This window comes from Ictidomys tridecemlineatus, chromosome 1 (assembly GCF_052094955.1).
Source record: "Ictidomys tridecemlineatus isolate mIctTri1 chromosome 1, mIctTri1.hap1, whole genome shotgun sequence".
Taxonomy (NCBI): Eukaryota; Metazoa; Chordata; class Mammalia; order Rodentia; family Sciuridae; genus Ictidomys; species Ictidomys tridecemlineatus.
In genome coordinates, this window is record NC_135477.1 from 45,195,521 (window position 1) to 45,209,593 (window position 14,073).

Below are 14,073 nucleotides of genomic sequence, written 5' to 3' on the forward strand. Positions count from 1 at the left end.
CACACAGAAAGGACCCAGCTGTGAAAAAGAAATGAGTCTGCCAGTTTCCCTGTTCTGGTTGTTACACATCGTATACAGGTTTTGAAATGGCACACTCTACCATATATATATATATATATATATATATATATATATATATATATATATATATGCCAATTAAGCATAAAAAGAAAGATTTGATGTTATACAGAACTGATTTTCAAATTAAATAAGGGGGAAAATTGAAAATCTTGGGCCTGAATGGTGCTTCATTATGAGAAAAAACATATTGTGTTTCCCATGAAGTTTTAAGAGGCTGATTTAGATTTTTAGTACATATATGCTGCTGTTAATAATATATGCTTATACTGCTGAACCAATATCTGCTTTTTCCTGCTGGGGATTGAATCCCCAAGCTCTTGTATGTGCTAAGCATATGGTAGATCATGATCTACCACAGAACTGTGCCTCAGCCCTGAATAATAAATCTCATGTCTTCGTGTCCCCATGCTTTAAGAACGTGATGGAACAGATCAGTGGTGATGCTCAGACATTAGTTTCAAAGAAGTGGATGACCTCCACAGTTCACTGCAGATTTCCCAGAGGTCCTGAAGTATAGATACTGCATTTTGTAACATATTTCCTTCACTAGGATTTTATAGATTTCTAGTTGGTGATTTTATTTTATTCATACCAATATGACTTCAGTCTGAAAATAAAGGTCCCAATTTGTTCATATGTGTGGACTTTCTACTCTTTAGAAGAGTCATTCAATCATAATTTGAGACAAATGCAATGAGTTGCAGTAAGACCATAGTTGACTTGATCTTCCTGCTGTATCTGTAATTTATTTATCTCTTCATCTGTTGAAGGGCATCTAGGTTGGCTTCATAGCTTAGCCATTGTGAATTGAACTCTGCTATAAATATTAATATGGTTACATCACTGTAGGATGGTAATTTTAACTCCCTTGGATATATACCTAGGAGTGGTATTTTTCCAAATGAATTTCATGACTGCCTTTTTATGTCTATGAAAAACAACATTGGAATTTTAGTAGGAATTGCTTTAAATCTGTCTAGCACTTTTGGTAGTATGGCCATTTTGACAATATTAATATTAAAGTTTTCTGGTTGAGTTTTTGTGGTTATTTAAATATGGGGTCATGTTGTGGGTAAACAGAGATGTTTTGAGTTCTTTTTCCTATTCATATTCCTTTAATTTCTTTCTTTTGCCTAATTGCTTTGCAAGAGTTTCAATATAATTGGTGAAAGAGGGCATCTCTTTCTTGTTCCAGAGGAAATACTTTCAATTTTTCTCTATTTAGAAGTATGTTGGTCTTGGGTTTGTTGTATGTAGCTTTTACAGTGTTGAGGTATGTCCCTTCTATCCCTGGTTTTTCTAGTGTCTTGAATATGAATGGATGGTACTATATTTTGTCAAATGCTTTTTCTGTATCTTTTCAGATAATCATGTGATTCTTGCCTGTAAGTCTATAGATATGGTGAATTACATTTATTGATAATTGTATGTTGAACCAACCCTGCATCCCTGGATGAACCCCACTTGATCATAGTGCACTATCTTTTTAATATGTTCATGTTTGCAGTTTGCCCGTATTTTATTAAGTATTTTTACGTCTGTTTTCATCGGGGATATTGGTCTGAAGTTTTCCTTCTTCGATGTGTCTTTATCTGGTTTTGGTATCAAGGTGTGATACTAGTTTCTCAGGGAATTTGGAAAGGGTTCCCTCCTTTTCTATTTCACGGAATAATTTGAGGAGGATTGGTGTTAGTTCTTCTTTAAATATGTGGAAGAATTTGGCTGAGAATCCATTCGGTCCTGGGCTTCTCTTTGTTGGTAGGCTTTTGATGGCATCTTCAATTTCATTACTTGAAATTTTTCTATTTCAACATTCTGTGTCCTCCTGGTTCAATTTGGGTGGGTCAAATGTCTCTAGGAATTTGTTGATCTCTTTTAGATTGTGTAGCTTATTGGAGTACAAATTTTCAAAATAGTTTCTGACTATCCTCTGTATTTCAAGTATGGTGGTTTCCTCTCTCATCGTGAATTTTAATAATCTGAGCTTTTCCCTCTTTATTCTGGTCTCCTAGGCACAGTGTTACTCATGTGGCAGGCCTCTGACAGGCCCATTTTTTGGACTCCGCTCAGATTCCCCAGAATCACCAGGTCCAGAGGACGCCTTCCTAAGCTCGCAGCATACAACCAGGAAACACGGGACGTCTCTCACACATGAGGATTCTAGCAGTGGTGAGCTTTCCTCTTTGTTTTATTGTATCTAATCTTCTGAGTCCCCAAGCTGCTCTGAGTGTCCAGTATTAAATTCTAGTGCGATCGCTCTCTCACTCACCTCACGGAGAAGCTGGGTGTCCACTGTCTTGGTGTCACATCAAGGAGCAGCTTGGAAAGCCATCTCCTCTACTCTGCCATTTTCCTCTCTCCTCCTACAGTGTTCTAATTTCTTAAAATCTGACTTTCATCCTTACATTTTCCTCTTATGATGTCATACATGTTTCTTTAAAATATCTGCCTTTATGAAAGCTAATAATTATCCATGATTCTCTACACAAGTTGAGAGGTGTTTATTTCTGTTAACCAGTACTTTTTAGCGCTGTCTCTATTGCCACGTAAGTTAAGGCACATTGAATCAGAGGGTACCATTTAATGGAACCTTTGTGAATGGTTACAGAATCTATTGTGATTGTTAAATGGATTTCAAGGTAACTTGAACAGAAAGGCTATGATACTTTTCTCAGAATTCATAAATGTTTTAATGTTTGAATTACTAGAAAACTAATAATGCTTTTCCTGCACTTTTCTTTCATTTTAGACACATTATAAAAGCGTAGAAATACTCATATCATGTCTTTACCTTATATCCAAAGTGGAGAATGAAGAAAATGGGAACTTTGAAAAGGCAACCTTATTGAGAGATAATGGACTTACCATACAGGTCACCCACTTAACATATAACATCCAGTGTCTTTTAGTGTATTAATAGTTGCATAACCATCACCACAGTCAAATTTAGAATAGTTTCATAACCTGAGATCCCTTAGCTATCACCTCCCAACACCCAACATCTTCCCAAGTGTTAAAACCACCTGTTAAGGTTTGGTTGTGGTGTCCTCCAAAAGCTCACGCAGTGAGACAATGCAACAAGGTTCAGAGAAGAAATGTTTGGGTTAGGAGAGCCTTAACCCAATCAGTGAATTAATTCCCTGATAGGAATTAACTGCGTGGTAACTGAAGTGGCAGGGTGTGGCCGGAGGAGGTGGGACTTGGGGATGTGGCTTTGGGGTATGCGTTTGTATTTGGCAAGTGGAGTTTCTCTCTTCTGCTTCCTGACCATTATGTGAGCTGCTTCCCTCCACTACACTCTTCCACCATGATGTTCAGCCTCATCTTGACCCCTGAGGAATGGACCTGGCTATCTATGGACTGAGACCTCTGAATCCATTAGCCTCCAAATAAATTTTTCCTCTTCTACAGTTGTCCTGGTCAGGTCCTTCAGCCACAGTGGCAAAGGGTTAAAACACCACCGATCTACTTTTTGTCTCTGTGGTTTCTATGTAATGGATACTTACTAGAAGATTGGCACAGTGTTTGATTTTGCTTGACCAGGTCCTCTGACTTACTGAGCTGACTGTTTTCAGGGCTGGTCTGTGCTGTGGCAAGGGTCAGCACTTCCTTTCTTCCTGTTGTAGTAATGCTCTCCCATTCATCCACGAGGACCTCAGGGAGCTGCTGCTTGTTGCCGTGCCGAGTGGTTGGGCTCTTTTACGCACAGGTTACTGTGTGGATGTGCTCTTCTTCCCCGGCCATTGGGTTTTGTCCTCTGCACTCCTTGTGCGGATTCATCCTCTCTCTGCCTCACTCATGCTGTCCTTTCTGTTTTTTCCATTTTTATTCATTTGGGCCTCATTTATTTAGAACTGGCCTAAAAAGAATTTGCTCTTTTTTCTAGAAGCTTCCTCTGACTCCTCTGGCTCCCTGACCTCACTCTCTTCAGCACTTGGCTGTGCAGAGTTATGTAGTCCTTAATGTTACTTTCACCTTTTTTATTTTTATTTTTTGCATGGTACATTATCTTGTCTAAGTATAAATTCACCTATGGTGAGAATAAATGAGAATAGTAACTGATATTCATGACACCTATTCTTGAATAAATGGAAAATGGTTTTGCTTGACAGTTGTTTTGAATCAATTAATTATATCATACTAATTTTTCCCCTTGAGATTTTGACCTATCAGTGTTTTAGTATAAATCTATTTTAAACAATTTATGAAATTACTTAAAATGAAATTGAATACAATTAATCCAACAGAGAATTTATCTGTTGAATGCTCTTTTTTTTTTCCACTATGGGGGAAAAAAATCTAAATTTCCCCAAAGTTTATTATATAATCAGAATAGGTATTTATAGATCTGAAATTCTAACCCACTAAAAAGCTGTGGTTTCAGCTTTTCTCATACATTACACTGCAAAACCTTAACCTCCTCATCAGAGTGCTTTTCTTATACATTATACTACAAAACCTTAACCTCCTCATCAGAGTGCTAGTATAAAGTATATTTTCTTGTAGTCGATTTTGTGTAAAGTTTGCTTATTGGTTTTGTGTTCAAATATCCTCAGCCTGCTTCCTTTATTATCAAACTCTATGATTTTATTTAAGTAAATTGATGATCTTAATGTAAGGCTGAAAATGCATCTTCAAAATAGTTATAGCTCAAAGTAAAATATGATTTTTTTTTTACAAAAGTTACTATCTTTTAAAAGTACAAAAAAGATGTGAGAAATAGAGAGGAATCAAAAGAAAGTGGGAGAAGATGTAGTGAGTGTCCAAAGGCACACAGAAATCAATATAGTAGAGCTGGGCGTGGTGATGTGTACCTACAATGCCAGAGACTCAGAGGCTGAGGCAAGAGGATCACGAGTTCAAGGCCAGCCTCAGTCACCTAGGGAGGGCCTAAGTAACTTAGTGAGACTCTGTCTCAAAGTAAAAACAAAAAGTGATGGAGGTGTGGCTCAGTGGAATAGCACCTCTGAGTTCAATCCTCAGTACCAAAACAAACCAAAAAAAGAAAAAACAGTATAGTAGGACACAGACACGGAACATGGCATAAATAGGACATTGAACAAAGATAAGAGAGGATTTAGAGAAAAAGCAAAAACAAGTAACTCTACAGTTTATTATATTTAACTGAAATGTACTAATTTCATTTAAAATTGTATGTTGGATATATTGTGTGTGTGTGTGTGTGTGTGTGTGTGTGTGTGTGTGTGTGGTGGACAGTGGTAGACAGCTTGTCTAGACTGTGCAAAGCCCTGGGTTCCATGCCCAACAGAAAAAAAAAAAAAGAATGGCTCAATTATTTTTTAGTAGAGATTTAGTGCAATTGATATCAATGATTAAGCTCCAGTATCTTTTTCCACATATTTAAAATTGCTTTCTGAATTATGGACTCAAAACCAAAGGAAATAATAATGCAGTAATTATTTGGGTGGGTTGTGATTTTTTTAAAAAATATGTTTTTTAAATTTTCGTTAGACACCAGCAACAGCTCCAGAAATTCCAGACTAGCTAAGAGAGAATAATGATGCTTCAATAAGAAGTAAGATGGAACTCAGAATTTACAATCTGGAATCTGAACTCTCTGAAACAAAAACTGAAAATCAGACTCAACTAGAAGAATACGAGCAACTCTATGCAGAAGGATGCAAACTTCAGAAGTATGTCAAAACCTAGACTCACAGAACATATCCTTATCTCCTTAATTTTTTTTCTGATGCATAACTTTTATTGAGATAGGTTTCTGAGGGTACTAGGATGCAAAAGCTAACCAGACAATATAATTTGAACTTACTTTTGAAATATTAGTCCAGGAAGTTTACATCCTCCCTTTTTGCAGTTATATCCCCAACCTATTCTCCTATTCTTAACCTGGGCTATCTGACTTTGCTAAGGATTTCTGAAGCTTTATAACAGTTATATTGTGACCAAATTGCTTCCAAGTATTTATTTCCATAGAATCTAGACCCATTAGAATTTCTGCTCTAAGATCATCTACCAATAAGCCAAGACAAGATCTACTTCGGGAAGCAACACAAACAAGAATACAGAGAATTTGAGGAACAAATATATGATCTGAAAGATAATGTCATATTTATCAGAATGTCAACATTTTAATTGTTTCCCATTAAATGTATGATGTGAACATTTTATTGAAGGAAAATATATTTGTATCTTATATGCATGATGAAATTTGTAAACTATTTGAAACTGTTTCTTGGAGAGTCTATAACCAAATTAGAAGTGCAAGTGTAAACCAGTATTGTTGAGTTTTATGCATTCAAATGGCCCAAATGGCAGCTATTTAAAAAAAAGAGTCAATTCTACCTTGGTGGATCTAAATATCACATTAATGATAGATTATTTATATATAAATAATATATAAATTATACAAATTTTATCACCAAATATGAGCCTGCAGATTTAGACAGACATTATTTTGGATGCCAGTCCTGTGATCACTACCAATGTTTTAATGTATTACAATTATTATAGTGCCGCCAAATTTATATTCATTTAATTTTTTATAATTTTAATTTTTAGCACTGACATAGTACTTTTCCTGTTTAGAACAAAATTCACCTTTCTTCTTTGTATATACAATCTTGTTCAACTTTTTGGAAAGAATGTTAATAGTAAAGAAACTTCCCATTTGTAGTATAAAGAACTTTTCCCCCTGAACTACCTGAGAGCAAACTTTTGACCTATGCCTAAAGGAATCATTCATGATTATTTCTTATATTTCTTACAAGTCAGAACATGCGGCAGAACAGTAATACAAGCTTCATAATGAAGAAGTTAGTGCTAGTACATTCTGTTGCAATGCACCCTGTCACTTAATCCTCAGATTTCTTCCAAATTTTTTGCCACCTGCCCAACATTGTCCTTTGTAGCAAAAATATCCTGTTCACATCCATGAAATTAATTGTTGTATTTTATAGATTCCTTCAGACTTAACATTCCTCAGTCTTTACCTGACCTTCATGACCTTAGCTCTTTTAAGGGAGAATGCTTGGAGAATGTGCCTCAGATGAACTTTTCTTTATGATTGGCACCAGACCACATGTGTTCAGGCAAGTATATCGCAAAAGTCATTCTATTATGTTTGAAATCCCATCACGTGACCTTCACTTTTCATTTCCCCATTATCGATGTTAACTTTGGTCACTAAAGGTGCTACCTGCTGGGTTTCTCTTCTGTAATGTTGCCTTCTCCCTTGTAATTCTTTAATATCCTATAAAATTCTTTAATATCCTGTAGGGAAATAATTGGAGACTGTAAAGATCTCTGTTCCTCATCCAATTTCAGTATATTCAATTAATTGTATCCATAAAGATCTATGGTTTACTTTATTAAATGTACTGTTATTTCTTGATATCATTTTAAATGTTCCATTTTGACAATTTCCGACTTATGGAAGATGTGTAATAGTAGTACAAACAATTCCCAGAAAGCATTCTCCAGATGTTCATACTTTAATAACTTTGTTTTATCCATTCTCCTATCTTTCTAGATAAATATAATTATATAATAAACTTTCTTTTCTCTGGACCATGAGTGAGTTACAAACATAATACATTTTTATGACAGTCATTCCCTGGAATTCTTTACCTGTTATTCTATACATTTGATGTCTTTGGAGTCAATCACTGATGAATCATAAACCTTAGCGCAGGTATCACGTTACCTTGTTTTTTCCCATATTCCTTGTATTCCTGTCATGAGATTTTTGCACCTATTAGGATGGATTTCTCTGGTACATTTATGTGCCCACAAAAGCCTCCTCTTGAGGAAGTATTCTCTTGGGAAAGTCTTCTGGGATATCGGGTTGTTGTGAAATTGTTGAGTACACTTCCAAATGGGTTTTATGGTGTAGTTTCCCCACTCCTTCTCTGGTGACGTTTAGTGTCCTTCTCTGTAGGTCTCACAAGAATGGGACCCTTTTGTAGATCAGGTAAGTGTGTTGCACACTGCAGGGCATGGGGTGCACTCACTGGGATCGATGTATGTTCTGAAGGCTTTGAGAACAACCTAGACGAAGCCCCTTCGTGGGTGTGATCTCCACAATCTGTGTTATTTCTTTGTGCTGTTGCTGTAGGAGTGGATGTCCACAAGTGGGACCTCAGGCTCCCCTGAGCCTTTCCTACTAGGCCCTGGTCATCAGTGTGGGATTTTTCTCTCACCTAATATATATACATACATATATATATATATATTATATAAAACAGCAGAATGCATTATAATTTTTATTATACATATAGAGCACAATTTTTCTCTGGTTGTATTCATAGTATATTCACAGCAATTCGTGTCTTCATACCTGTACTTTGGATAGTAATGATCATTACATTCCACTATCATTAATAACCCCATGCCCCTCTTTTCCCCTCCAACCCCTCTTCCCTATCTAGAGCTCATCTATTCCTCTCAAGCTCCTCCTCCCTACCCCACTATGAATCAGCCTCCTTATATCAAAGAAAACAATCAGCATTGGTTTTTTGGGATTGGCTGACTTCACTTAGCATTATCTTCTCCAACTCCATTCATTTACCTGCAAATGCCATGATTTTATTCTCTTTTATGCTGAGTAATAATTCCATTGTGTATATATGTCACATTTTTTTATCCATTCATCTACTGAAGGGCATCTAGGTTGGATCCACAATTTAGCTATTGTGAATTATGTTGCTATAAACATTGATGTGGCTGTGTCCTGAAATATGCTATTTTTAAGTCCTTTGGGTATAGACCGAGGAGAGGAATAGCTGAATCAAATGGTGGTTCCATTCCCAATTTTCCAAGAAATCTCCCTACTGCTTTCCATATTCTCTCACCTGTTCTTTTTTTTTTCTTTTTTAAAAAAATTCCTCATAAAACTCTGGCTAGTCAGAAAATTTATTTAAATGACTGATAAGAATTTCATAATGAGGGGCTGGGGATGTGGCTCAAGCAGTAGCATGCACCACATAAAAATAAAAAAAATGAAGATGTTGTGTCCACCGAAAACTAAAAAATAAATATTAAAAAAAAGAATTTCATAATAATTGAAGTAGTTGACAGAGAGAAAGGGAGAGACAGAGAAAACGTTTTCTTATGGTGATGTCAAGCTTAGTAAATGACAGGTTGGCCTCAATCTGCATCTTCAAAATGCCATAAGTTATAATGAATTTTTTTCTGTAGGTAAAAAAGTAATGGGAAATATAAAATTTTGCAATAAATACAGATGTCATTTTCTAAGAATTATCTGAGGAAAAAGAAATGAAGTTGAAACAGCTCATTCCAAGATGTCTTTACAGCTTTTATTTCACAGTCATTTAAAAATACATTCAGCAATTAAAAAAAATCGTATATAATAGAAAAAAGCAAGAGTTTTCTTACTGAAACTCTAATAGCATGTACTCATTGCAAAGTTAATTAGAACTAAAGAACAGTGAATTTGATGAAATATACATAGAAAGTAATTATTGTGCACTTTTAAAAATTTTTGGACTATTACCAAACATTCTTTTAGTCACACTCGAAGCACTTCTGACTCTGGAGTGTTGTCATAAGCATTTTAATAAACAACTAGTAATTTTATTTTAAATGTGTAAAATTTGCTTTTCTTTCTCTGTATTTCTGTTGTTTTCTCAGAAATGTTTTCTTAATCTTCACTAACAATAGTGTCTGACCTTTGTACACTTTTGTTGAGTTTAATCTACATAAAACTACTGCAAGTAAATCTACTTCAAGGGTTAGTCTCAGGTATTCAAATTAAATATGCATTATTTTAAGTAAAATAAGCATTACATATTTTCTATAACTAATATGTCATATCACAATAAATGTTAATTCAGGAAATTAACTGAATTAAATGACACTAAGCTAAATGAAGGATACCAAGCCGGTGTCCAGATTCTACTGGCAAAAATTTGCTAAATTGAAGTATATTTTCTTTTTTTTTTTAATGTAAAATTTTTAAATTTCTATATGACATCAGAATGCATTACAATTCTTATTACATATATAGAATTGTATACATACATAGTATATTCACACCAACTTGTTTCTGGAAGCCCAACATCAAGGTGATGTCTCACCTATTCTTTATGCTAAAGTATTTCCAAAGTTTGAGCAGGGTTGGGGTGTGTGAAGCCAGGTGTGCCGTCTCCTAGCTGGGTTGGAGTGAAGGTCAGCAACAGACTGGCCGCCCCATGAACTCAAGTGTCACAACAGATTCCCAGCACTTCATGGGAAACTGGGAAAGAAACCACGGCAAGGAGTCACAGAAACATAACAGCCTTGAAATAAATACCAGGTGCCTAGGATTTCATCCACAGCACTGAAGAGCACACACGCAGGGAAGGGTGGAGGTCGATATCGTAAAATCTAAATAGTTCTAAAGATGGAAAAAATCAGTTCATTAAGAGAAAAGAAAGTGGGGTGTAAAATCAAAAAGTTTAGAATATTCAAAGTATGAAAAGGAGGGAGAGCAGAAGAGAGACAGCAAGTCAAGTCTGTTAAAGGAGGAGGAGGAAAAGTGAAAAAGAGAATGTGTCTGCTAGAGGGAGAGAGGAGGAGAGAGAGAGAAACATGAGAAAGAAAAACAAACGTTGGAGAAAAGATGGCCTCTTCAACAAATGGTGCCGAGAAAACCGGAAATCCAGATATAGCACAAAAATCAACTCAGAGTGGGTCAAGGACCTACACCTAATAGAGGAGAAGGAAATGTAGGTCCAACTTTCCAATGTGTGGGCTTAGGAACTGACTTCCTCAACAAGACTCCTAAAGCACAAGAAGTAAAATCAAGAATCAATAAAGGGGATGGTATCAAACTAAAAAGCTTCTTCACAGAAAAGGAAACAATCAAGAACATGAAGAGGGAGCCTACAGAATGGGAGAAAATCTTTGCCACCTGCACCTCAGAGCATTAATCTCCAGGAAAACATAAAGAACTCAAAAAACTTAACACCAAAACAAACAAACAAACAAACAACAACAACAACAAATAGCCTAGTCAATAAACAGGCAAAGGAACTTAAAAGACACTTCACAGAAGAAGAAATATGATCTGTCAACAAATATATGAAAAAAAATGTTCGATATCACTAGCAATTAGGGAAATGCAAATTTAAACGACACAGATTCCATCTCACTCCAGTCAGAATGGCCATTATCAAAGATACAAGCAAAAATAAATGGGCAAGGAGAATGGGGGAGGGAGAAGGTTGACTCATATATTGCTGGTAGGAATACAAATTGGTGCAAAACTCTGGAAAAGTGGTATGGAGATCGTTAGGAGATTTGGAATGGAACCACCATTTGACCCAGTTGTCCCACTCCTCAGTTTAGATCCAAGGACTTAAAATCAGCATACTACAGTGATGCAGCCACATCAGTGTTTATAGCAGCTCAATTCACAATATGGAACCAACTTAGGTGCCCTTCACAGATGAATGAATAAAAAAAATGTATGTATATGCAGATGGAATGTTACTCAGCCTTAAAGAAGAATGAAATTATGGCATTTACTGGTAAATGGATGGAACTGGAGATTATTGTGCTAAGTGAAATAAGGCAATCCCCCCAAACCAAAAGCCAAATGTTCTAATATATGGATGCTGACACACATCAAGGCAGGGAGAGAATAGAAGTTCACTGTATTACACAAATGGGAATGAAGGAAAGACAGTAGAATGAATCAAACATTAACTAACCTATGTTCACTATGAATACATGACCCGTGTAACTCCACATCATATACAACCACAAGAATGGGATCCTAATTAGAATAAGTTATAGTCCATGTATGTATAATATGTCACAATACTCTTTTTGAACAAATTTTTCAAAAAGAAAACAAAACCACTAACCCTCAAAAAAAATGAAAAAATGCAACAAAAGGATAATAAGGAAAAGTGACAAAAAATAAAAAATACATGTGCATGTGTGTATGTACCCAAACCAATCAACAAATAAAATCACACAAAAATTCTTAATGAAAAAAGAATTGTCTCCACTGAGGATGTTGACACTGTGGACAAAAATAGTGTTCACTGCCTGTGCCAGATGGTCCTCCTCCTGGTTCTTTCTTGGGCTGTGCTGATAAGCCCTTCCTCCTCTTGTGTTGCTCACCAAGCTGTCTGCTGGAGTGGCCTGTGACTGAGGCTGATTGAGGTGACTCTCAGCTTCCTTGCTCACCAGTCCAAGGTCTGATGGCATGGGAAGAACCCTCTAGTGGAGTTTTGTCTGGTTAGACATCCTGGAGCATTATAAAAGGATTGCAGAGTCTTGCCCATACTCTCCAGCAGAGATTCAGGCAAAGCATCCAGACGTAATTAAAAAATTCTTTCAAGTGAAGGGTAGTTCAGAGATCACGGAGAAGTGGCTTTCACATGACTGTGGTTGCTTATCTTGCTTAAGACTCCTTATTAGATAAAGAACACCCCTTACTGAATTTGGGAGTTCATCCTTGGCAGTATGACTCTCCTGTGAGAACTGAGAACAAATACAGTTGTCCCTATACAACCTGCACCTGGGTTACTGAAGCAATGTTTTCCATCTTTTCCTGCTTAGACCAACATGGGATTCACCTCTGTCCTAAATCAAAGTTCAGTTGGAGGGCTGGGGCACTGGTATTAAACGAAGTAAAGGTATTGTGTCCATTTACAACTAACAATTTTAAAAAATTAAAAAGAAATGTTCAATTGGAGCCTGAAGGTTAAAGGTGGACTTAAAAATGTGTGATTTCCATATACATTGGTGCTTAAGAGCATCATGTCCAGGTTAGAGTCCCTGCTCTTTTTGGACAAATCACTTAATTGATGACATCTCTGTCTTCTCATCTGTAAAGTAAGGAGACCTGGGGGTCTACAGGATGAAAAGTGTATTTTGGCTCCTAGTTTCAGAGGTTTAGTCCAAAGTGAGCTACCTCCATTGCTCTGGGCTCAGGTGAGGTAGAACAGAAGGATGTGACCCCTGGGAAGATGAACCCTTCTGTGGCATAGCACCATTTACCCACCTCCTCCATCCATGCCCCACCTGCCTACAGTTACCACCATCCAGTCCATTCAAACTAGGATGGACTGATTAGTCTACAGTTCTCAGAATCCAATTGTTTCACCTCTGACCATTCCTGTATTAACACAGGAGCTTTTGAGAGACACCTCATATCCAAGCCATGACAGTATCATTGAATCTCTGTACAAAACTGATGTCCACATACACCTGACTGGCCTAGTACCCATGTGGCCCATTCATTCTCAGCTCAGGATTCAGGCTGGGTGGACTCTAGTGACCCAGAATCCCTCCTCCCTTGAAGTCCTCCTTGTGGCCTGGCCCATGGAAGTCTGAGTCCTGCCCCTTTGCCCTCGATTCTCCTCAGTATTCTGCTGGCCTCATGCGTCCACCCTCCTCTGATGTTTGTGGCCACCATGTCCTGCTTTACTGGGTGACCAGGAAGTTAAGGGCTCAGTGATCCAAGTGCTGGGTGCCTCTGGGAACTGGGGACCGGTGGCTGACACAGAGCCAGCCTCACCCAGGGGATCCTGGGCAGGGAGCTCTGTCTGTCTCAGCCTCCCCACACATCCTGCACAGAAGCCACAGGAAACTGCAGTGAGAACCCCTCATCAGTGACTACAGGCTACTGGTCTGGTGAGGACCAGCTCCAAATGCAGCCTCTGCACCTCTGTTCAAGGCTGGTCCATCCATAGGCATCCACTCCTGTCCTTTCTCTCCATTCGGGTTCATTTTCACCCCTGCTGTTTGCCCCATGACCACCCTCATCCTGGGGGCTCCAGATCACCCTTCCACCCCGACTCTGGAGACTGCCTACTTCCCAGTAGACTTGGGCCCAGGTAGCCAGGGTGACAAGGACACCTGCTGGTAGGAAAAGCAAACAGCTGCTTCCAGATTTTGGCCCAAAAGAGACATTCCTCTCTCCTCAGCTGTCAGTTTCTCAACATCTGCCAAATTCCTCTGTTTTGTATTGAGACAAAGATTTTTAAAACGTGTGCACAC

General features: G+C 37.5%; 1 protein-coding gene across 1 annotated transcript in view; it reads left to right on the forward strand.

The window, feature by feature from the left end:
* Window positions 1-7,409, forward strand: part of LOC120885674 (ankyrin repeat domain-containing protein 26) — a 53,809-nt gene extending 46,400 nt beyond the window's left edge. The window contains exons 17-18 of the mRNA XM_078039418.1: window positions 2,094-2,250; window positions 5,554-7,409. Of these exons, the coding sequence (XP_077895544.1) occupies window positions 2,094-2,250; window positions 5,554-5,600 (204 nt within the window). The 3' untranslated portion in view covers window positions 5,601-7,409. The remainder of the gene's footprint in view (window positions 1-2,093; window positions 2,251-5,553) is intronic.
* The last annotated feature ends 6,664 nt before the right edge of the window (window positions 7,410-14,073 follow it).